Below are 24,352 nucleotides of genomic sequence, written 5' to 3' on the forward strand. Positions count from 1 at the left end.
ATGCGTACGCGGGCCGACATCCGCCCGCGACGGGGCTCGCGCATCGACATGGCGGCGGCTGAGGGCGACGGCGGCGGCGGGGCGCGGCCGGACACGATGGTGCAGCGGGCCGAGCTGGGGCCGCTGCTGGCCACGGCCCTGAAGCCGGGGGAGTCCTGGTGAGCGCGGCCGGCCGGCCCTGCCCTCCGTCCCCTTTCCCTCCGGGCGGCGGGGCCTGTGGGAGCGGGCCGGGCCGCGCCGTGCCGCCGCTGAGGGGGCCGCGCCGCCCGGTGCCGTGTGTTGCAGGTACCTGGTGGACAGCCGCTGGTTCAAGCAGTGGAAGAAGTACGTGGGCTTCGACAGCTGGGACATGTTCGGCGTGGGCGATCCCGGCCTCTTCCCTGGGCCTATCGACAACTCGGGTCTCTTCGGCGGTGAGTGCTGGCCGGCGGCGCTGGGCCGCGGGGGAGCGGGGCCCTGGGCGGCGGGGGCCTGGTGCTCGGGTCGCAGCCCGGGATCCGGTAAGTAACCTCCGCGTGCGGTCGTCTCGTCGTGCATCTTTCGCTTTTGAAGCCGTGTGTTCTGGGAGGGTGCAAGCGGCCGTCCCGGCCTTGTAAGTGAGGAGACTGGTGCAGTGCCTACCTACCCGTGGGAGTGCTGGTATTTCTTTCCGGTCATAGTGGTATGTGTGTAGTTCTTGAGAAGAAAGGATTATGTTTGATGCCGTGCTTTCTTACGTCTGTCTCCCTTTTAGATCCAGAAACTCAGAGTTTAAAAGAACACCTCATTGATGAGCTAGATTATGTATTGGTTCCCACTGAAGCCTGGAATAAACTAGTAACGTGGTATGGCTGCATAGATGGACAGCAGCCTATTGTGAGAAAAGTAAGTATGGGTGAACCAAGTTCTCTTCAGCCTGCTTTCATTACCTGATCTCTACCAAACTTAGACGATGTTTAAACATTTTGCTAGATGTGAGTTAAGACAGGATCCTCAGCAGCTCTTTGGAGGTGATAACATGAGGTCTTTCTGCCTTGTTGTCTGAAAGAATGACCTTCCAATATTACAGTTAAAATGGCTGAATCTTCAGTGGTTCTCAGTTGATGGGTTATATGGGGTGAGAACCATGAACCTTGTTCTGGTTAACTTTTTACATTATGATTATTTGGACTGGTGCAGTGGTCTTATGTTGCATGGAATAGTTTGTGCTTTGCTGAAAAATGCAAGTTGTTACTCAAGCTTATCGACCTTCTGGGACAGAATGAGGCATTGGAATAAATTGTCTTTTGGTGGCTTAGGGACTTCCTCTGGAGTTTAAGGTGGTTCTTGTTTTCTCTTCCAAAACTGTGATTCTAAAATCATGAGAAGAGACATATTCATGGTTTTGTTCTGTAAGGCTTATTTTTGTTTGGCAAATGCAGTCATGAATGCATTCTGAGTATATAACCTGTTCCAGAAGGTGAAATTCGCAAGTTGCTTTTTTGGAAATCTGTCAGATGCTTGTTTATGGGTAAAAGGGTTTTTGTTTTTATTTTAGTCTTAGGTTTTTGCACTGACTAAATCGAGTAGTGCCAGCCTATGGGGTTCATAAAGACTAATCACTACACCAAGCGAATAGCGTTGATATAATGTACAGAATTAATATTGCTTAAGTTTAAGTAGCATTATGTTACAGTAAGGGTTGCTTCAAGGTGTGCAAGACCCAGGAAAGTGTGGCACCAGAATGGTAAAAGGAAGGAAGATCCCTCTCTTGCAGGACCACTCATGCTGATCAGTGGTACTGGAACATTGTCATTCAGTGTGGGCTAGAAATTGTACGTAATGAGAAATTCTGACATCTTCAGAAAGTGTAAATGATCCCAGGCTTACTCTGCTGAGTAGGCAGAATTCCTGTGTAAACCAGAAGTGGAGGGAGTGGAAAAGAATTACAGGTTTTAGTAGAAACAGATAATTTCTTGAGGAATAGAAAAACTAGAACTGTTACTGATCACTGCGTCTCTGAGTGAGGAAGCTTTTGTTCGTGAACTGGCTAGCCGCTTTCACAAAGCCCGGCATGTTACTAGACACTCTTTTTTTGAAGAATTTGGAAGTTGGACAAGAGGTTTGGAAGCTATTGGAGAAGCACTTGGGTGACAGGCTTAACCGTATGAGCCTCCTTTTCTTGGGAGATCAGATGCCACTATTCAACACTGTATTTAGTGAGGGCTAGAGCTTAGAGCTACTGTTGTTTTACAGACAGAAGATGCTGAGTTATTGTAGTCCAGTTATGAGCAAATTTTTAAAGTTTTGAGTTGCTATGAGAGTTTCAGTCTCTGTTGTTTATTGTTAACATGGTAACTGAAGTGGATTTTTACATTTAAAAAAATGCTGAAATATAGCAGAATAGTAGGTTTGTGGGATGTTACAGCCTCTTGCAAAAAATAGAAAGTGAAAGGTCAGTGGAACTCACAAGCTGCAGCACTGCACCTGAGTAGAACGTAATCAGTATCTGGTTACAGTATTCTCCAGATAGCATTGGAAGTAAAGCACTTGAAGTTGTGGTCCTTGAATGCTTTAATCCTTTTCCTAAACCTGGATCAACTGTAATTCGTACATCAAAATATCCATAAAAGTAGGATTTGGGAAGTAATTTTCAGGCATCTTTGTAATTTTACAAGCTGGTATTTCTTCCATCCCTATGTGCTTGATGATCAGAGACAAGTACAGGAGGATTAGATTAGATTTATTTCTGGTTCAGGTTTGTTTTGATAATCTCAAACCATATTTTCAGGCAGTCTTCTATAGAACCCCACTGTGAAGTGTGTTAACGTGCAAAACATAGAACAGTGTGCTTCCTCAGTGGTTGAATGCATGTCGTGCTCAGATTGCTGTCCAACGGGATGACCTGCGTTTTATTTTGACAGAGAACAAGCTAGCTGATCAGACACTATTTAAAAGACATCTGCAGGCAATTAGAGACTCTTCTTGCTGTTCATCTGTCCTAGTGGACATGGTGATCTGATCAGAAAGAACTTCTTGGAAAGAGTTCTTCCATTTCTGAATATGGTTCTTATTTATTTGTTTCTAACTATAGAATCCTCGAGAACAGGAAGTCCCATTTAATGAAAATTCCTTCTGAAAAAGAAATGGAGAACTTGTGAATTGGTTCCTTTGCATTCTTTAAAAAAAAAAAGTCTAATTTGCCTGTCAAGAAGCTGTTTTAAACAGGGAGTTTTACTTTCTCTTTCTGTTGTAACAACAAAATATTGAAGAGCTTTCCAAATGTATTGGTTAATTATTTACCTTTAAAGCACCTTGCATATCTAATATAACCCAGCTCAGAAAAGCTGAGGTGAGGGAAGCTCAGAAGAGGGAAGGATAATTTAGCCAAATTCTCACAATAAGTCTTAGTCTTGATTCTTTGTTTCTTTCCAAAGCTGGGTAAAGTTTTTTTCTGTAAAATGATGCAGATGTAGATCATAGCAAGTCTGGTGTCACGCGAATAGAATAGAATATTTCAGTTGGAAGGGACCTACAACAATCATCTAGTCCAACTGCTTGACCACTTCAGGGCTGACCGAAAGTTAAAGCAAATTATTAAGGGCATTGTTCAAATGCCTCTTAAACACTGTTACTTTTAAAAATTATACCTGCTGGCTCAATGAAATATGATCTGAATTTCTTAGGCTTTATAGCTGCAAAGAACTGTGGAGAGAATTGAGATGTGGGTTGTTTGGGTTTTTTTGGTTGTTTTTTTTCTTCCCTTTTTTTCCTCCAGTTACATCACAGTTGTCTCAACTGGCCTCTGAAATGTGCTTTTCTTTCTGGCATAATGTTGCCAGAATTATAAATTATAAATTATGTTCTGTAGGTGAAGAATGGTGTCTAGTCTTACAGAATACCTTTCTAAAAATATGCTGAAAGCTAGTGGGATGGGTAGATGTACCTATTGGAGTATTCTCTCAAATGCGAAATTGATTTGAAAATGACTCTGAAATAAAGCAACGTCATCAAAACGAGTTCTGACATATTTGTCTGTTTTTGCAAGGAGAGGGTAATGAGGCAGATTCTGTATACTGTGCAGAAAAATAATTAATGCTTTGTCTTACTTTCTACTAATAGAAAGGATTTTGCTCCAGTATTCCAGGCTTGTTTCTTTTTTTTATGTAAACGTTAGCCAAAGACTAGAGGCAAAAGGTAATCTTTTTTTCTAGAATGCTCTGACTGTGTGATCAAATATTTTTCATGGGTAATTAGCTGGCAGTATCAGTTCAGCTGTGATGATGGACCTTTGGAACTTTGCACTGTGGAAGGAAAGCACTGGGATTTCTTACATTTTAAAAACAAAACAAAAACCCCAAAACAAGCTGACAGAGGTTGTGACTGAATCTGGACTTGAGAGCAAGTCAGTGTTCAGTTTATGGCTTGACTTGCAAGGCTCCTAAAGACTTAAAATACTTAGACAAGTGTACCTTACAGAGGACTGCTCAGTTTTTTAACTTCATGTTATTTTGTTTATCGCGTCTGCCTTCTGCTTGCAGGTAGTGGAATATGGTCTGTTTGTGAAGCACTATAAGGTTGAAGTTTATCTTCTTGAGCTGAAGCTGTGTGAGAGCAGCGATCCTGACAGTGTAATTAGCTGCCACTTCAGCAAAGCAGATACTGTTGGTAAGTAGTTCTCTGATACATGAAGCTGTGCTCTGATGCTACCTCAAGATATTTTATGCCCTCCAGAACAAGAACAATGTTGATAAACGGGAGCAAGTCTAGTGGGTACCAACAGGACAGTCGGGGTTGGAGCATGTGATGTGTGAGAAGAGGCTGAGGGAGCTACATTTAGCCTGGAGAAGAGAAGACTTTGGGGGGACCTCGTAGCACCTATGAGGAGGTTACTGAGAACATGGAATCAGGCTATTTACTGAGTCACAAAGCAAGAGAAGAACAGACAATAGTCATAAATTGAAACAGGACAGATTCCAACTGAATATAATGAAAATGTTTTCCCTATTAGGACAGACAGACATTTGAACAGGGCCCAGAGGGGCGGGGGAGTCTCCTTCCTTGCAAGTTTTGAACACCTGATTGGATAAGCCTCAAGCAGCCTGGTCTGAATTCAGTGTTGACCCTGCTTTGAGTGGTTGGACTACGAACCTCCTGAGTTTCTTCCAGCCACGGTGATTCTGTGTGCAACACAGGGAGTTGTGGTTAAGAGCTTTGAGGAGCACATTGCTTACTAACTCATGTCCTTAAGAAACATTCACGTCACTCATGTAAAGCAGTTCTGTCTCTGGTTCTCCTACAATTCCTTCTTCCTAGTGTGCGAATATTTTGGACGTCTTCTTAATGGCTCTTCCTACACTTCTGTTCTTCCTGAAATTTGGCCCGTCTCTCTCTCTCTCTCTCTCTCTCTGTATCATCGCTATATTTTCTCGTGTAAAAATGCTGAATGTCAGCTGTCGTATATGTCCATAAAGATGCTTTTTTTTCAGTTTGCTGATGTATGGCCTGACAACAGTAACTGAAAACACTTCCTTCTTGAACTTACATTTTCAAATGATGACTGTTTCACAGAAGTTGGCCTTTGGGCAGAAACTTCTCAATGTGTTTTGAACATTATTGGTTTGAGGGTTTGACAGGCAAATATATGACTGAAAACAGAAATTTTTCATTCTTTCAGACTAAAAATTAGACAAGCTATATAAGCAATTATAACTTCCATGATACATTTTCTACTTAAAGGATATTGAAGGATCAATGATGTACCTCCTTGCTGAATGTCTGGCTTGTCAGTTTTTTTTCAAAAGCACTCATGTTTTAGGAATTTTGGTGTTTTTTTCCTCCTGAACAGCTACCATCGAGAAAGAAATGAGAAAACTATTTAATATCCCAGCTGAGAAGGAAACTAGGTTATGGAACAGGTATATGAGTAACACTTATGAGCAGCTCAGCAAGCTGGATAGCACTGTGCAAGATGCAGGGCTCTATCAGGGTCAGGTAAGGGGCATAACTTTTATTTAGATTCTCATGTACTGCTTTCTCTGATACATAATTTTTTTCACTTGCTTTTATGTACTTTGAGCAAACATTGAAAATGTGATTTGTTAATGATTTTGCAAAATGTGTAGCAGACTTGCAGTTACCTTTCTTTATTACCTGAACTCTCTTTCAGGTTGTTCTAATAGAAGTGAAAAATGAAGATGGCACGTGGCCTGGACAGCATTTCCTGGCAAAGTAAGCAAGGATGTTCTAAAGGTTTCTGCTATTTTGTCCAGCTTGTTCACTACTAGGCTTTAGTGACCACATGTTCTCCGTGAAAGCCTAGTTATCACTGGCTATTGTGATTTCTTTGTTTTGGGTATTTTGAAGAAGGAGAGAAAATCTTGAATATAAATATTCTTCAGTGGTTCTGCTGCTGGTTTCTTGTCTTAGCAACAGTCTCCCGTGTTAAAGCCCATTTCAAATAGGTTGTGTAAGGATTAAATAGCTTAGGTTTCTATAGCGCTTAGGAAACGAAAGTGCTATTTATGTTGAGCTAGGCTACTTAAAAAGCTACCTCTGCAGACTGCACAGTGGGGGAAAAAAAAAAAATCTGTCTTCTACCATTGTAGAACAAAAAGGATCTTGCAGTATATTTACAAAGCTGCCAGTAGTGAATGCTCAGTCCTGGTAGTTCCCCCTTAAAAAGGGTATAGAAATAGCTGAGCAACCCCCTCTGCTGCCAAAGGCAATTATAGAAACCTGTAAATACTGACACAGATACTGTCTTGCTATTATCTAATTTAGAGAAGAGATAAGTAAGAAGGGGGCTTGATGGAATATTGTATGTATAGAATGAGTGGTGTAGAATGGAAGTTGCTTGCAACGATAAGGAACTGCTCATATCAAGTCATACTACAGAAAGTAAAATTAAATGATTAAAATGATTTTACTAGTCTGATGGCCTACGTGCTTTCCTGTGAGTAGGCCATCAGACTTGATATTGATAAAGAAAATGTTTTTCCGTACAATATGGTTAACTTAGAGAACTTGCTGCCAAGTTATCTCATTTGAGATCAAGATCTTACTAGTGTTAAACTTGAAGAATGGATCAAATAGGTCAGTGAAATCTATTTTGAAACAATTCCTTACTTCTGAGATATAATACTGGGTAAATGCATCAGGAGAATGTCCACAGGATTACAATGAACTTTCTGTAAGAGTACCATGTGAAAGGCATCTAAACATTCATACCGTGTACTAGTTGACAGTATTAGAGAGGCACCCATGCAAGACTAGATCATAATCTTTTGTTTCCACATAAAGCAAAGCTAAAAAGGAGCCCTGTAGCATTCCCAGGCCTCTGTCTTTTCTTTTTTTCAGCAGCTAGTCTGATATGTAAAGACTTTTAATTAACCTCTAGTGATACTTAAATGAAAGTGGTTATCAGTATGCAGATTAATATTTTCTAATGACATTGGAAATTATAATGTAAAACTTGTGAAATTGTTTGACGATGCTGATAATGGTGGCTGAAAGAATTGTGTTGTCATACATATAGGATTATCTGTTCCTTCGTACTTTGTCTTGGCTATTTCCTTGCCCTTATCTCTGTTAAGAAACTAAGCGTGTATATTTCACATAATGTCTTCCTTATACAGTTGGGTGCATTGGTTTAGCAAGTTCTGCTCTCTGGCTCTTGTGCCTTAGTTACTTAGTCTTGTAGGTTAAATGCATAATTACTGTTTGTTCAAAAACATTGTTTGGAAAGACAAAGAGGGGAAGAAGCTGGACTGCCTCTCCTCTTTAGGATTGACACTGGTGTGTGCTGATCAGCACACAAACTGCTGATCAAATGATAAGGACCTTTTTAAGTGGCCAGGGTGCAAAGGCTATCTCTCAGGAAAGCAGTATGCTTTGATGTCTTTGGGTTATAATGAGCCCTGCCAGACTGACATCATGCCTTGCTACGCCAAAGGTGGCTGTGTCATGTAAGGCAAGTTGGGTAGAAAGATTGGACTTTAAACTTCTTTCTGTGTTTGAAATGGAAGGAGGAAAAAGTTGAGAACTCATAGACATATGATAACAAAAGATGATGACGAGCAGTAAGTATTTTCCTGTTAGGTTCAGTGATGTTTTCTGTGCCATTTTATGTCTTTAAGCTAGTAATATTGTACAGCAGCTGCCTTGATAACCCCAAAACCGCATATGAATCGCACTCTCGCTGTTGAAATACGAGGAAGGCTGTACTGGATCTGGACCAGATGTGTCCAGTAGCCTGCCTCTTAGCGTGGGCAGTAGCAGATGCATGTAGGAGGAGTAAAAAAAGTTCCCTGTAAGAAGAGGGCATAATTAGCAATGCATCTGCCATGATGTACTGCTGTCTTCCGGTAGTCTGCAGTTCAGACTCTTTCCGAGACAGCTGACTTTAGATATTTATGTTGAATATATGTTGACTGTCCGGGGGGACTTTTCTTCTACTTTTTGGTGCTTCCTCTCTTGCATGTCATCACGCCCTGTCAAATGCGGGTGGGCTGGTGGCAGTCTAGACTGGATCATTTGTATATGTTAAGTTTTCTTTCTGCTGTTCTTTCAAGGGTTATTTCACAAAGCTTTTTACCTATTTTTAAGGGATTTATATTTTAAAAAGAAATAACAAAACTTTTTTTTTTGTTACTTAATATATTCTTAGTGAGTAAGCTAAATACAACTTCTCTTACTTGTGCTCCATATTAATGCATTTATAATTGCTCTGTGCTTTCCTTTCACATCAGTCATAACCAGTTGTGAAGTTTACTTGGTTTCCTTCCCTTTTTTAGCATATCTTCATATAAATGCATAAATACTTAATACTCTGTAGTTTGTAACTTAATTTGATGTTTGAATATTCTCCAGCTAGTTCTCATGTTTTATTGAGAATCCTTAATTTTTTCAAGACGTTCTTTTCTTAAGGGTAGTTTCATATTTCATTTTGTTTTGAATACACTGTCTAAATTTCACTTCCTTATGAAGTTGAAAGTGCAAGTACAAAGCACATGCAGAGATTTCTTACTAATCTCAGGTTGAGTCTTTTACATAAATTAATCTTCGAGCAGCATGGATTTTTTTTTTTCCCCCCTTGGAGGGTAGGAATTCAATAAATAAAAACATTAATAAAGCTTTTCTATATAATTTAAAAATTTAGCTGCTTTTTTAACCATGTTCTTTCATTTGCCAGATATCTCAGCAGAAGAGAGATATGCTTTCCTCAAGGGAAAGCATACTCTGACTTCAAATGTGTTTTGAGTTGATCTTTTAAAATTTTTTTTCTTTTGTTCTGGAAACAGTAGAAGTCTGTACTGCAGTGAAACGTTGCCAGCATTTTCACTGTTTCTGCGAGCTGGTAAAAGACTCACTAACCTGGAGTGTAGGGTTCAAATCTTGTTACTGGGTTGGGACGTGATTTGTCTTTCCGTGGGCGTGTGTGTGCATATACATGTTGCATTAAATCAGTATTATATGTTTAAGACTCCAGATTAGTGAGTGTAGTACAAACTCGTAGGGACTGTTTATACATATAATGTCTGTGGGTGATTGTGAGCAATTGAACCAGACGGAACTGGTGAGAGAGGAAGGAGGAGAGAAGAGTAGCCAGAGAGAAGATACAGAGTTCCCAGCCCAGAAGAGTACCAGTGTCTTATCCTGTGCAGTCAGGAGGTGTTCAGGGTATGTTACGCTGTATTAATATTACAGAAAGTAATTCTGTAGTAAAGGAGGTTCTTGTCTGTAGGAAACAACTACTGCTTTTTGGAAGCTAAGGCTGATATCAGAAGTGAGTTGGAAGCTGCATTAACAGCATGACTAAGAAGATAAGTGAGACTATCACCCTGAAAACCTGTTCTGCTCTTTTGTGAGGCTAAGCAAGTCTGTAATGTTGATAAGCTGTTATGCTTTCTAAATAAACTTACATTTTGAAGTTCTGAAGAACCTGAGTCCTCCTGGCTGTATCTAGTGTCAGCAGGAACTGCGAATGCTCTGTACTGAGGTGTGGTTTGGAAGAGAGTTGAGTAATTCCAGGTTTTAATCCTATCTCAGGCAAACGTTTTACTCCAATACTCTGTTTCTCAGCTGGAGAAAATAGTGTTTAGCCAAGACCATGGGGAACTTCATATTTGGAGATCTTTCTTTGGGCCGCATTGCTTTAATACTAAAAGCTTATGAGAAAGTTTGTCTGTATTTAAAGTTTTGATGGCATAAGCCAAATGAGATGTAGAGCTGTCTGCTGTCAGTAGAGGAATGGTGAGCGTCTGCATTGCCACCTGTGTGCCAAAAGAGGCCTTGGAAAGCTGGGAGTTCATGTCATTCGCTACTCGCAGAATATGTGTGTGCAAGGTGACTGGGGGGTGGGTGGGTTCCCTGTCGTAAGGATTTTTCCCCACCATTTGCTGCTTGTCAGGGGCACTGGCTCCTACCAGGGGAAACCACTTTTCCACATGTTTGGCAGCCTTCCGTGTGTTTCCCCAGCCATCAAGCTGACTGACATTTTACAGAAAAAATGCTCTTAAACTCCACAGTGGTCCCTGGGTGGTATATTCAGAGTATGCCTGGCCACTGCTGTTTTGTTAGTTTGCTGCTCCCTAAGGAACAAAATACTTTCTTGTTGTAGTTTGAAACTGCTTTTACTACTAGACAAGGTTTCAGAAGAGGGAATGGATTATACTTATTCTAGGAATTTCAGAGTTGGAGGTGTACTTTGTTTGTGAAGGGAGATTGTGTCAATGACTCTGTGGAAGTTAGTCCTCTTTAATTGTTACTTACAAGAGTCCCAAAATAAAATCCTGAGCTAGCAGAGTTCCAGCTCAGTCCTAGCACACGCTTTTTTTTATCCTGGGTATCATTTTCTTAGCACAAATGAACGAGAAATTGTGTCAGATCTATAAAAATAGCACCTTTTCCATCAGGTACTGCATTTGAAAACAGGAGTGAAGTTGTATTTAGCATGTGCCTGGTAGCTGTCAGCCTCCCTTTGCAATATGCAGCAGGAAGATACCTTTTGGTTCTTTGGTTGCTGCTAGAATTTTCTTGCTGTTTCCTCTTCCCGCTCTTCTGTTTACTGATGGCACTGTGTACTTGGTGGACTTCCCCTGCCGCCACCTGGTACTCTTCTCAGTAAAAATGTTGAGTTGTTGCGTAGTTCACCCATCTTGTAACACATGTGGCTTTTCTCAACTACTCTGTCTTGTATCGACTTGAACAGATGCCTAAATCAACGTTCAGGGATACTACATGCCAGAAACAACTGCACAATTTCAAGACCTGGGTGGTTGATACGTACTTTGTAGGTACATAATACCATAATTAAATGCCCTTTCATATTTAAAACTGATCTCCTTTACCCAGTTCCTTGTGTGCTGATGATTTCAGAGGACTCCTTCAGCAACGGGGCTAAATATTTTGTGGGCAGATCTTCATTACATGACTTTCAAGTGCTTGAGTTTGCAGCAGATGCCATACTTTCAGAGTAGCATTGAGTATGTAAGTTAAGTTAAGGAGGCTTTTGCATGTAAGAACTTTCTAAATGAAAATCCATTATGTCCTTTGCTTTGCCAGTTAAATATAAGTTCTAGCTTTTCCTGCTTTGGCAAAACCTTTTGTCACAATACTTTTAATGTTGGGTTTTGTTTTTTTTTTATATTGGTAGTTTAAAGGAGGAGGACTAATTCTACTGTATGCTCTGAAGGTAACCTCAACTGAATTGAAATATTTTTCCTATCTCTGTCTTCAAACCCCTTGAAAGCCTTTTACAATATTTTTCAAGCTGTTCAGCTTAGCAGTTTTTCTACTTACCAACCATATGGCCTCACAGTTTCTGTACTAGATTAATCTAACTTTGTCTTCTTTATGCTGATAGTCTCCAGATTTCTCCTTACTTGCCATTTGTGTGGGTTTTTGAAACGTTGCATGGCAAGACATGAAATGGCTGTCTTTAATTGGCAGATGGGGGGCAGTGCGCATCAGTATTGTGAAGCCTGAAGTTGTGTATGTGGCTATGAAGAACATGAGCCCGAAATATATGCTGGACTCTGTGGGAATGTGATTCCAGTCCTGGTTCAGTCTCCTGAATGTGAGCTGCTGTAGCAGCCTTGAGGCAAAAACAAACAAGTAACCTCAGTGGTTCAGCAGGGAAATGCCGAGTGTGCATCAGAAGACTTTTTTGATAACTGGCACACTGATAAAACTGCATGTGGAATGATCATGTCCTGTGAGGTTGTCAACAAATTTGAAAAGTAGACTAATGAGAGATTTCAGAAGGAGCCAAGTGAATTGTTGAAGAATTAGCGAATAATTTTAGTGCTAGAAGACTTAGAATTTAAAGTATCATGTCAGTGAGAAATGTAAAAGTTGATTTTAACACTGAAAAGCTTCTGTGGGATATGAGAAATGGAAATTGAAGAAGGAACTCTACAGGCAGCAGATGGAGATGAGCACAAACCAATGTCCAGATGAAGCCAGATACTCGTGCTGCAAATGAAATGCAAGTTTCTTCTGACTGTAAGGGTTATTGATCATGGGAACAGTTTATCTGTGGTCTGCTGGATTGGCTGTTGCTGGCCACTGTGAAGCCATGATGGTAGATTTTTCTAGAAGAGGTATTTTAGCTCATTTATCTTGAGAGACTCAAATTGTGCTTAAGCAAGGAGGACTGATTCCGCAGTCATACCACGCAGTCTCATCCTCAAACCTGTGAAATTATTTTCTCAAATCCCTGAACTGTTGCATGGTTAGATTAAGTCTTTCTTTGCTATAGTTTACTCCTGTATAGATTTTGTTGATGAAATGTAACTGAATGTGTTTATCCCTGTCAGAAACGTTGCTGTGGAGATCAAAGGGAAGCTGCAGGAGCTTGGCACCTTCTGGTCCAGCATCTGTTGTGCCTACAAAGAGCAAACTGAGCAAACAGAGTAGATTCAGTGGTAACCCACTGAGGGGCCTAGAACATTTTGGAAGGTTCTAAGTCATGAACTTCAAAGAAGAAAATGTTTATCTCTTACTTCAGAGCAAGGTGTTGGGACCTCTGTTTCCAAGGGAGCAGAAGTCACATACTGTGAGACAGAGCAGTGGAGGGGGCAGGTGGCTTTGACTGGTCCAAGTCTGCATGTTCCACAGAAACCCTTTTTGGGGCATTGGGGGTAAATGCTTGGCATCCAGGACTTTGATTGTCACCTCTGTGTGCAAATGAAGCAGTCTCCTCAAGAGCCTACAGTATTGTGGGGTCATTGACAGTAGCTTCCTGGGCTTAAAATGGGAAGCTTTCAGAAAAAAACATTTTTCTTACCTGCTCTCTGTGCCTTTCACCTGGAATCATAGCTACCTTTGTGACCATCTTGTGAAATGAGAGGGAGCAGCTGTGCTTAGTAAATCCTCAGTCTTTCTTCAGTTATTACAGATAGATGAGTAACTTGTAAAATATAAGAGTGCTTAGAATTTTTATCTTCCCAAGTGCATTTGATTTCTATTTCTGCCCCCCCCCCCCCCCCCCCGGAAAGCTGTTGGCCTCTCTTCGGTTGTTTTACTTCTTACATGATCCTTCCCAATTTTCTAACAGGAATTCACTCAAGATCCTTGATGACTTTGTAGGTAGACCTTTCCCCACTCTGTGACTTGTCCCTTATCTTTGCTTTCTGATCCATTTTTTATCTTACCCCATAGTTCTTAGCTTTTTTTTGTGTGCATAGGATACTGTTGAAGTACTTCTTGGAACTCTTCAGTTGCTGTCTGACTTTTGATTATGCACTGCCTCTACGCTTCTATTGGAAATTTTGAAATCCCTTAAGAGGTTGTCCTCCTTTTCTTTTCTCCCTGTTAGATTTTCTTCATATTATTTTCTGAGCATCTTATTCTGTTCTCTCATTGGGGTCAAACATGTCAAACAGAGATGCTACATTTTCAAGTCTAGCATTTTCTGGATTGCCCTTCTTTGCTTCTAGATAATTCACTTCTACGTCAAACTTTTTAAAATGTGTTCTTAATGTTCTTTGTCTTTTACAGGCTGTTGTTAGCTTAATTATTTTATTCTTGACCCTTGAAACTCCCACATGTGGAGCATGAGTCTGATAATTGTTGTTTTAGTCTAGACCCTATAGTTCTCTCATTGATCTTATCTTTGTGTCCAGGTAGTCTTGAGAAGTTCCACCTCCAACATGTAATGACTAGAAGGTTGTGTATTGTCCCAGAAACGGTTGTCTTAGTTATTTTGATAGATCTGCTCATTCTTGCTAGTATACTTTTTGGTTGTACTGGCTGGTGGTTTGGTTTTTTTTAGCATGCTTCAGGTTTAGACTGTGTTTGGGGTTTGCGTTTTCATCTGGAAGCTCCTGTCGTAGCTTGTTTCCTTCTGTATTTATTCTGCTGCTATTATATTTCCAAACTGGTAAGGCTGTCCAGCTGTTCTGCCTCCTCTTGGCCATTATGGCTTGTTCTTTGTCTTTTAGTTTTTGCTCCACAGAGGTTTGCCAAGACTGTTTTCTTAGTAGCATCTGAGCTATGAATATGCATTTTTGGTTTGTATCATTTGAGAATCAGGGCCACATTAAAAGAGATACAAGAACAAGCTAAAGCTTGAGGGCACTGTCCTCTGATGTTGGTGTCCTGCACCTCTTTGCATTCAGTTTTGCATATTTATTTGGGCAAAGATGGAGAGAATAGACAATTTCCTAGTTAGCTCTTGCTATAGAGAAATTAATTAGTATCAAAATAGTTTCTTTAAGCTTATTTATGTAGTACTGTCTTGTGGGTTTTGCTTTTTTTATGGAGCCAAAGCTGTTTATGACAGAACATTGTTGAATTTTAGTGCCTTGTTGGTCTTCTGTAACATTGTGTTCTGGTTCTTTTCTGGACCAGGAGAGTAGTAGTGTGGAATAGCCTGGGATTCACAACCAGATGGACTTGAGGCTTACGAACTGCTTCCATCCATTTCAATATCTCCATTCTCAAAATGCTGAGGATTGCTATGTGCACTGCATGTACATAGCAGTGTGTCTTGCCTCCAAGCAACACAGTTGTATCAACTACGCTCAGTAACAAACTGTTTTGTGCGCACCCTGCTTATCTTCTTACTAATTAACGTTCTGTTTGAGTGGGTGATCTGGGTTTCAAGTAGGGAAGGACTGACTGTCACTTTTAATGTGGGGCAAGTGTTTTGTGGTCTTAGGATTGGGATTTTTTTGCTTGCTTGTTTCAAGGTGATTTACTCATAAACTTAAAGCTTGCTTCCCTGTCACTCATGCCATCCAAATTGCCTACTTATTGCAGTCTGGGACCCAGATTTTGCTTTAAGCAAGAATTGTTACTCCTGCTTCTGGTACCTTTGTCTGAGGTTTCTGTTCCAGACAAGTGTTTGGAAGTGTGATCACACAGATCAAAACAGTAAATTCTGTGTGTGGGAACTAACTGTGATGTGGCAAGTCCTTGGAGTTTTGTGGGAGGTGGGGCTGGGGATGAAAAAAGTAGTAGCACTGTTTCTACTTCTTTTTCCTTTCTCCCAGATCAAGCACTGCAACTAGCAGAAACTTTACTACCTCTTCAAAATCATCAGCAAGTTCTTATTCCTCAGTGTCTGCCACTTCTGTCATTACTAATGGTGATAGCAGTAACTCCTATGGACTGAACAGCTCCCACCTGGGCAGGGGGTAAGAGCAGGAATGTTCTTTTTGTTTCTTAGTCCTTCATGTGAATGAATACTCCTGTGCATCCTTGCCTGTATAGAAAAGGAGTGTGATGGTGCCCTATGAGGAGTTCTGCTACTCTTGTGTACCTGTTTATCCAACTTAGCTTTTGAAACCACTACGTTCTGCTATTCCTTGCTCACTTGCAAAAGTAGCATATGTTCCAGAGCTTACTAACTACTAGGGCATTGCCTGATTTTGAGGGGACTGGGGGTATGAGGGAAGGGATTATATTCTTTTCTCCATCTGCCAGTGTGGTAGAAGCCTTTCCAGGTAGAGATCATAATTTTCTTACTAGCTCTTACAATGTGTCATATAGATTCTCACAGACTCTTGCTGCATTAGGATAGTGTGCTGTGTACTTGTAGACAGAGGAAATTAATGTGTTATGAACACATAATAGACTGTGTAACAATTAATGTTTCCAAAGTTAGCACATATACTTCACATTCCTGGTATTCAATATTAGCCACTATGAAGCAGCAGAAACATGTAGGCTGGTTAAACAATTTCATTAAACAGTTTTTTGATTCATATTTGATGTGACTCTCAAACAGGATTGAGAATCAGTAAACTCATTGTGGAGTTCACTGTGTTGTCTTTCTTCCAGAGGTTCTGGATTTGTCTGTAACTCTTACAACTGCAGGGACAGTGCTTCCCTGTCACAACCTGGACTCTGTGGACTCAGTAACCTTGGAAATACCTGCTTCATGAATTCTGCATTACAGGTAAGAATTGGAAAGAGCCCTATTTAGAATTAAATAAAAGAGCTGTCTCGCAGAGATTGTGGATTAAAATCTTTGGGGGAAAAAAACCCATGTTTTAATGTGATTCAATGAGGAGACTGCACCTGGAATGAAAAAACAAACAAAAACCAACCAAACCAAAAAAATCAGTTCATATTTAGTTTGGCTTACGCGTAGCACGTCAGTACTATAAAACATAGTACAGCATGAAGGACTGGATCTGAAATACAAGCCTTCTGAAAAGGCTGTGGGGAAAGTCGTACTAAACAGATGCCTAACTAACGTAAGGTCCTGTCCTGGTTTCGGCAGGGATAGAGTTAATTTCCTTTCTAGTAGCTGGTACAGTGTTTTGGATTTAGGATGAGAACAAAGTTGATAACGCACCGATGTTTTAGTTGTTGCTAGGTAATGCTTACACTAGCCAAGGACTTTTTAGTTTTCCATGCTCTACCGACTGAGAAGGCTGGAGGTGCACAAGAAGCTGGGAGGGGGCACAGCCAAACTGGCCAAAGAAACGTTCCATACCATGGGACGTCATGCTCAGTACATAAACTGGGGAAAGCTGGCCGGGGGGGCCGCTGCTCGGGGACTGGCTGGGTATCGGTCGGTGGGTGGTGAGCAATTGTACTGTGCATCACTTGCTTTGTGTATTATTATTATTATTATTATTATTATTATTATTATTATTATTATCATCATCATATTATTATTATTATTATTATTATCATTTTATTTCAATTATTAAACTGTTTTTATCTCAACCCATGAGTTTTTTCTCACTTGTGCTCTTCCAATTCTCTCCCCCATCCCACCAGGTGGGGGGGAGTGAGCGAGCGGCTGTGTGGTGCTCAGCTGCCGACTGAGATTAAACCACAACAGCCTTTTTTGGCGCCCAACGTGGGGCTCAAAGGGTTTGAGATAATAACAGATTAACCGGAGTGTATTAATGAACTTATATCTGTTAGTAGTTGTGGGTCACAATGTTGGTTTCTCTGTTCTCGATATTGATTTGTATAATCTGCATCGCGCTCTTTTTCCTGCTGTACATGTTAAAGATTGGTGTTGGGTTTTGCAGTTTGCTGTGGTCTGCAGTGAATAGTGATGTCTCGCTTGTGAGGTTTGTTTTTAGAACATTGACCTTGACGTTAGTGTGGTATGTAAATTTCGCAATGAAGCCGTTACTGTACCACGGAGACCATTTCGTGGAGACAACTAGCAATTGCAGTAACTTTTCTGAGAGTATTTTTACGGAGGAAATACAGAATGGCAGTGTCACTACCTTCTTCTATGATGTTTCCTCCTTCATTACAGTAACTTTTCAGTATTTTGAACAGCCTTGGGTAGTTAAGATACTTCTATTAATACTTCTTGGGAATATTGTTTCGTTTTTGTCTAAGGTTGGTAAGCAATTTAAGAATATCATCCAGAGATCTGCCCCAAGGCTGAATAATTATGAGTGGCAGGGTGTGTGGGACAAGATGGGCAAATACCTAGGCCAACGGGCACCCCCAGTGTTTTGGAACTTCACCCCTGAGCAAGTGCAGAATCCTGAAAAGTTAGTAGAATATTTGGAAAAAGTATGCTGTCACCCTGGCAACTCCAGAGAGATGAAGATCACTGCAACGTGCTGGGGCCTGGCCCATGCCTACCGAGCCCTGTTCAACACCATTCAGTACCCTCAAAGGGAAGAGAAGGTCTCTGGCTCTGACAGTAAAACGACACACACTGCGGCCACTCAGACCCCGGCGACATGCACTGCAGCCACTCAGACCCCGGCGACATGCACTGCGGCCACTCAGATGCCGGCAACAGGCCCTGCGGCCACTCAGACCCCGGCAACATGCACTGCAGCTACTCAGACGCTGGCAACAGGCCCTGCGGCCACTCAGACCCGGGCAACACGCACTGCGGCCACTCAGACCCCGGTGACAGGCCCTGCGGCCACTCAGACCCCGGCGACACGCCCTGTGGCTGAACCAAAGAACCAGCCTGTGCCGGTATCAGTCGCCCCTGTACACAAGAAGAAATTTTGGAAGCGGAAGTCGGCTCGTTTAGTAAGGGAGGAAGAAGCTTCTTCTAAAAGGGGGCTGGAGGAAGAAGTGTACGAGACAGATGACCCTAGAGAAGGGCCATCACGAGAACAGCAGGAGGAGAGCCGGCCGCTGATCAGGGAGGAGGAAGAGGAAGAACTCATAAACGAGGCAGTGACCACCCAATCTCTATCCCTGAGTGAGCTGCGAGATATACGAAAAGATTTCAGCCGTCGTCCAGGTGAGCATATTGTCACCTGGCTGCTCCGATGCTGGGATAATGGGGCCAGTAGCCTGGAATTAGAGGGTAGGGAAGCCAAGCAGCTGGGATCCCTTTCTAGGGAAGGGGGCATTGACAAAGCAATTGGAAAAGGGACACGAATCCTCAGCCTTTGGAGGCGACTCTTGTCAAGCGTGAAGGAAAGGTATCCCTTTAAGGAAGATGTCATATGTCACCCAAGCAAGTGGGCCACCATGGAGAAGGGTATCCAGTTTCTGAGAGAATTAGCTGTGCTGGAGGTGATTTATGATGACCTGAACAATGAACAACTATCCAAAGATCCAGACGAAGTCAAGTGCACACGACCCATGTGGCGGAAGTTTATAAGGAGCTCACCATCGTCATACACCAATTCATTGGCAGTGATAACCTGGAAAGATGGAGAGGAACAAACAGTGGATGAATTGGCTAGTCAACTCCGGCAATACGAGGAAAGTCTTTCTTCCTCCCTCGTCTCGGCTGTGGAGAAACTGTCTGAAAAACTGTCCCAGGAGATCCAGCAACTCAGAGAGGATAGGTCCTACTCCTCACCTGTACGGACCAGTATCTCGGCTATTAGGAGTCAGCATTCTTTTGCTCAAGAGAGAGAATATAAAGGGTACACACCACGGGGCACCCTATGGTTTTACCTGCGTGACCACGGAGAGGACATGAGGAAGTGGGATGGGAAACCTACTGCAGCCCTAGGGGCACGGGTACGTGAATTGCAAGGGAAAACAATCACAGAAAGAGGTTGTTCCAGGAAAATTGCTGCTCCAGTTTCCGCCGGGCAGTTCCCCAGACAGAGTAGAAGGGTTGATCTTACTCCTGATCTTAATGAAGAAACTTCTGACTCATATGTACAAGAAATGAGAAACGAGTACTGTGATGAGGATTAGAGGGGTCCTGCCTCCAGCCAGGGGGAGGAAAAGGACAACCGGGTTTACTGGACTGTGTGGATTCGGTGGCCTGGCACATCAGACCCACAGAAGTATAAGGCTCTAGTAGACACCGGTGCACAGTGTACCCTAATGCCATCAAGCTATAAAGGGGCAGAACCCATCTGTATTTCTGGGGTGACGGGGGGATCCCAACAGCTAACTGTATTGGAAGCCGAAGTGAGTCTAACTGGGAATGGGTGGCAGAAGCACCCCATTGTGACTGGCCCAGATGCTCCGTGCATCCTTGGCATAGACTACCTCAGGAGAGGGTATTTCAAGGACCCAAAAGGGTACCGGTGGGCTTTTGGTATAGCTGCCTTGGAGATGGAGGAAACTAAACAGCTGTCCACCTTGCCTGGTCTCTCGGAGGACCCCTCTGTTGTGGGGTTGCTGAAAGTCGAAGACCAACAAGTGCCAATCGCTACCACCACGGTGCACCAGCAGCAATATCGCACCAACCGAGACTCCTTGATTCCCATTCATGAGCTGATTCGTTGACTGGAGAGCCAAGGAGTGATCAGCAAGACTCGTTCACCCTTTAACAGTCCCATATGGCCAGTGCGGAAGTCTAATGGAGAGTGGAGACTAACAGTAGACTATCGTGGCCTAAATGAAGTCACGCCACCGCTGAGTGCTGCTGTGCCAGACATGCTAGAACTTCAATACGAATTGGAATCAAAGGCAGCCAAGTGGTATGCCACAGTTGATATTGCTAATGTGTTTTTCTCAATCCTTTTGGCAGCAGAGTGCAGGCCACAATTTGCTTTCACTTGGAGGGGCGTCCAGTACACCTGGAACCGACTGCCCCAGGGGTGGAAACACAGCCCTACCATTTGCCATGGACTGATCCAGACTGCACTGGAATAGGGTGGAGCTCCAGAACACCTGCAATACATTGATGATATCATCGTGTAGGGCAACGCAGCAGGAGAAGTTTTTGAAAAAGGGAAGGAAATAGTCCAAATCCTGCTGAAGGCCAGTTTTGCCATAAAACAAATTAAGGTCAAGGGACCTGCACAGGAGATCCAGTTTTTAGGAATAAAATGGCAAGATGGACGTCGTCAGATCCCAATGGATGTGATCAACAAAATAACAGCCATGTCTCCACCAACTAGCAAAAAGGAAACACAAGCTTTCTTAGGCGTCGTGGGTTTTTGGAGAATGCATATTCCAAATTACAGTCTGATTGTAAACCCTCTCTATCAAGTGACCTGAAAGAAGAACGATTTCAAATGGGGCCCTGAGCAACGACAAGCTTTTGAACAAATTAAAGAGGAGATAGTTCATGCAGTAGCCCTGGGGCCAGTCCGGGCAGGGCAAGATGTAAAAAATGTGCTCTACACTGCAGCTGGGGAGAACAGCCCTACCTGGAGCCTCTGGCAGAAAGCACCAGGGGAGACTCGAGGTCGACCCCTAGGGTTTTGGAGTTGGGGATACAGAGGATCCGAGGCCTGCTAGAGTCCAACTGAAAAAGAGATATTAGCAGCATATGAAGGGGTTCGAGCTGCTTCAGAAGTGATCGGCACTGAAGCACAGCTCCTCCTGGCACCCCGACTGCCGGTGCTGGGCTGGATGTTCAGAGGGAGGGTCCCCTGTACACATCATGCAACTGATGCTACATGGAGTAAGTGGGTCACACTGATCACACAACGGGCTCGAATAGGAAACCCCAGTCGCCCAGGAATCCTGGAAGTGATCATGGATTGGCCAGAGGGCAAAGATTTTGGAATATCGCCAGAGGAGGAGGTGACGCGTGCTGAGGAGGCCCCAATGTATAATGAACTACCAGAAAATGAGAAGCAATATGCCCTGTTCACTGATGGGTCCTGTCGTCTTGTGGGAAAGCATCGGAGGTGGAAAGCTGCTGTATGGAGTCCTATGCGACAAGTTGCAGAAACTGCTGAAGGAGAAGGTGAATCGAGCCAATTTGCAGAAGTAAAGGCCATCCAGCTGGCTTTAGACATTGCTGACCGAGAAAAGTGGCCAGTGCTCTCTCTCCATACTGACTCATGGATGGTGGCAAATGCCCTGTGGGGGTGGTTGCAGCAATGGAAGCAGAGCAACTGGCAGCGCAGAGGCAAACCCATCTGGGCTGCCGCATTGTGGCACGATATTGCTGCCCGGGTGGAGAACCTGGTTGTAAAAGTCCGTCACGTAGATGCTCACATACCTAAGAGTCGGGCCACTGAAGAACATCAAAACAACCAGCAGGTGGATCAGGCTGCTAAGATTGAAGTGGCTCAGGTGGATCTGGACTGGCAACATAAGGGTGAATTATTTCTAGCTCGGTGGGCCCATGACACCTCAGGTCACCAAGGAAGAGATGCAACATACAGATGGGCTCGTGATCGAGGGGTGGACTTGACCATGGACACTATAGCACAGGTTATCCATGAATGCGAAACATGCGCTGCAATCAAGCAAGCCAAGCGGTTAAAGCCCCTCTGGTATGGAGGATGATGGCTGAAATATAAATATGGGGAGGCCTGGCAGATCGATTATATCACACTCCCGCAAACCCACCAAGGCAAGCGCCACGTGCTTACAATGGTGGAGGCAACCACCGGATGGCTGGAAACATATCCCGTGCCCCATGCCACTGCCCGCAACACTATCCTGGGCCTTGAAAAGCAAGTCCTATGGCGACATGGCACCCCAGAAAGAATTGAGTCAGACAACGGGACTCATTTCCGAAACAACCTCATAGACACCTGGGCCAAAGAGCACGGCACTGAGTGGGTGTATCACATCCCCTATCATGCACCAGCCTCTGGGAAAATTGAACGATACAATGGACTGTTAAAGACTACGCTGAGAGCAATGGGTGGCGGGACGTTCAAACATTGGGATACGCATTTAGCAAAGGCCACCTGGTTAGTCAACACTCGGGGATCTGCCAATCGAGCAGGCTCTGCCCAGTCAGAACTTTTACGTACTGTAGATGGGAATAAAGTCCCTGTAGCGCACATAAAAAATATGCTGGGGAAGACAGTCTGGGTTATTCCTGCCTCAGGCAGAGGCAAACCCATCCGTGGGATTGCTTTTGCTCAAGGACCTGGATGCACTTGGTGGGTGATGTGGAAGGATGGGGAATTCCGATGTGTACCTCAAGGGGATTTGATTTTGGGTGAGAATAGTCAATGATCTGAATTATGTGATGCTAAGTACTAATTATAGTTATAATAGTTATACTAATAATACACAGATATACTAATAATACTAATAATATTATATGCCATACTAATGATATTACAATAAGAATCACCCAGACTAATGAAGAATAACTTCAGTGAAACCAAGCAAAGCACAGTGATGATGGTACCAGAACTGACTTCAACATGAAACAATCTAACACCACATACCATCTCCATTTTTTCCTGCCCTGGAAGATTATTATGACAGATGGAGCCCGAAGTCATGGACTAAATGAACTCACCGAACGTTTTAGAGGGATGGCCCACAGATGAAGGGAATGATATCTCTGTGTGTGTGTGTATATATATTTAAAAAAAAAAAAGGGGGGGGTGGTGATTAATGAAAATGTACTGGAAAATATGAGACTTGAGCATGACGCAGATGGTATAGAATAAGGGGTGGATATTGTCCTGGTTTCGGCAGGGATAGAGTTAATTTCCTTTCTAGTAGCTGGTACAGTGTTTTGGATTTAGGATGAGAACAAAGTTGATAAAGCACCGATGTTTTAGTTGTTGCTAGGTAATGCTTACACTAGCCAAGGACTTTTTAGTTTTCCATGCTCTACCGACTGAGGAGGCTGGAGGTGCACAAGAAGCTGGGAGGGGGCACAGCCAAACTGGCCAAAGAAACGTTCCATACCATGGGACGTCATGCTCAGTACATAAACTGGGGAAAGCTGGCCGGGGGGGCCGCTGCTCGGGGACTGGCTGGGTATCGGTCGGTGGGTGGTGAGCAATTGTACTGTGCATCACTTGCTTTGTGTATTATTATTATTATTATTATTATTATCATTTTATTTCAATTATTAAACTGTTTTTATCTCAACCCATGAGTTTTTTCTCACTTGTGCTCTTCCAATTCTCTCCCCCATCCCACCAGGTGGGGGGGAGTGAGCGAGCGGCTGCGTGGTGCTCAGCTGCCGACTGAGATTAAACCACGACAGGTCCTAATGCTGTGCTCTGGCAAAAATGGGCTGACGTGGAGGACATTTTAACTTGTGTGTGCAGCATAAGCGACATGAGCAGGCCACTGCACACATCTCTGGGGTCTGTGTTCAAAGACTCTGGAAAAATTAAGAGTGTGAAAAGTCATGGGAAGGGTTCAGGGTGATTGTGTGGGGTGGTAAGGTTGTAATGGTTATGCAGAGCTAGTAATTATTAGCATACTTATTTAACTTAATCTCTTAGGTTTATTTGGTTCATTTAAAAAATGCAGAAACTTGTTAGGGATAGTTGTTTTCTAAGGAATTCAAACAAAATATGAGCCAACTTATATCAACTTTGATTTAAGCAATGGGCAAACTTCTAGTGTGACACAAGTGCTATGTAATGACTTCTGTCTCTCTTGTGGTAGCTTTGAAAGCTGGAACAGGTCTTAAAATAACTATAATGTATTATGCGTGTGGTATTCAGGATACCACAGTAAACTTGGACTGCCTCACTTTTTTGTTCGACAGGACTTTCTTTGCAGTTGTATCATGGTAACCTTAAACCACGTTGTTTTCTTGAACTTTATAGCTAAGAGACAACATTTTTAATTAATT

General features: G+C 42.8%; 1 protein-coding gene across 9 annotated transcripts in view; it reads left to right on the plus strand.

Annotated features, from left to right (window-relative positions):
• USP4 (ubiquitin specific peptidase 4) overlaps window positions 1–24,352 on the plus strand; it is a 52,729-nt gene continuing 28,377 nt past the window's right edge. For 2 of the 9 annotated variants that reach the window (XM_076346245.1, XM_076346246.1), the window contains exons 1-8: window positions 36–158; window positions 286–413; window positions 734–864; window positions 4,500–4,626; window positions 5,807–5,952; window positions 6,128–6,189; window positions 15,459–15,602; window positions 16,249–16,366. In XM_076346245.1, coding sequence (XP_076202360.1) covers window positions 49–158; window positions 286–413; window positions 734–864; window positions 4,500–4,626; window positions 5,807–5,952; window positions 6,128–6,189; window positions 15,459–15,602; window positions 16,249–16,366 — 966 coding nt within the window. In that variant the 5' untranslated portion in view covers window positions 36–48. The other 7 variants (XM_076346247.1, XM_076346248.1, XM_076346243.1 and 4 more) reach the window with 7 other exon arrangements.

The sequence above is a fragment of the Aptenodytes patagonicus genome, chromosome 8 (genome assembly GCF_965638725.1).
Source record: "Aptenodytes patagonicus chromosome 8, bAptPat1.pri.cur, whole genome shotgun sequence".
Taxonomy (NCBI): domain Eukaryota; kingdom Metazoa; phylum Chordata; class Aves; order Sphenisciformes; family Spheniscidae; genus Aptenodytes; species Aptenodytes patagonicus.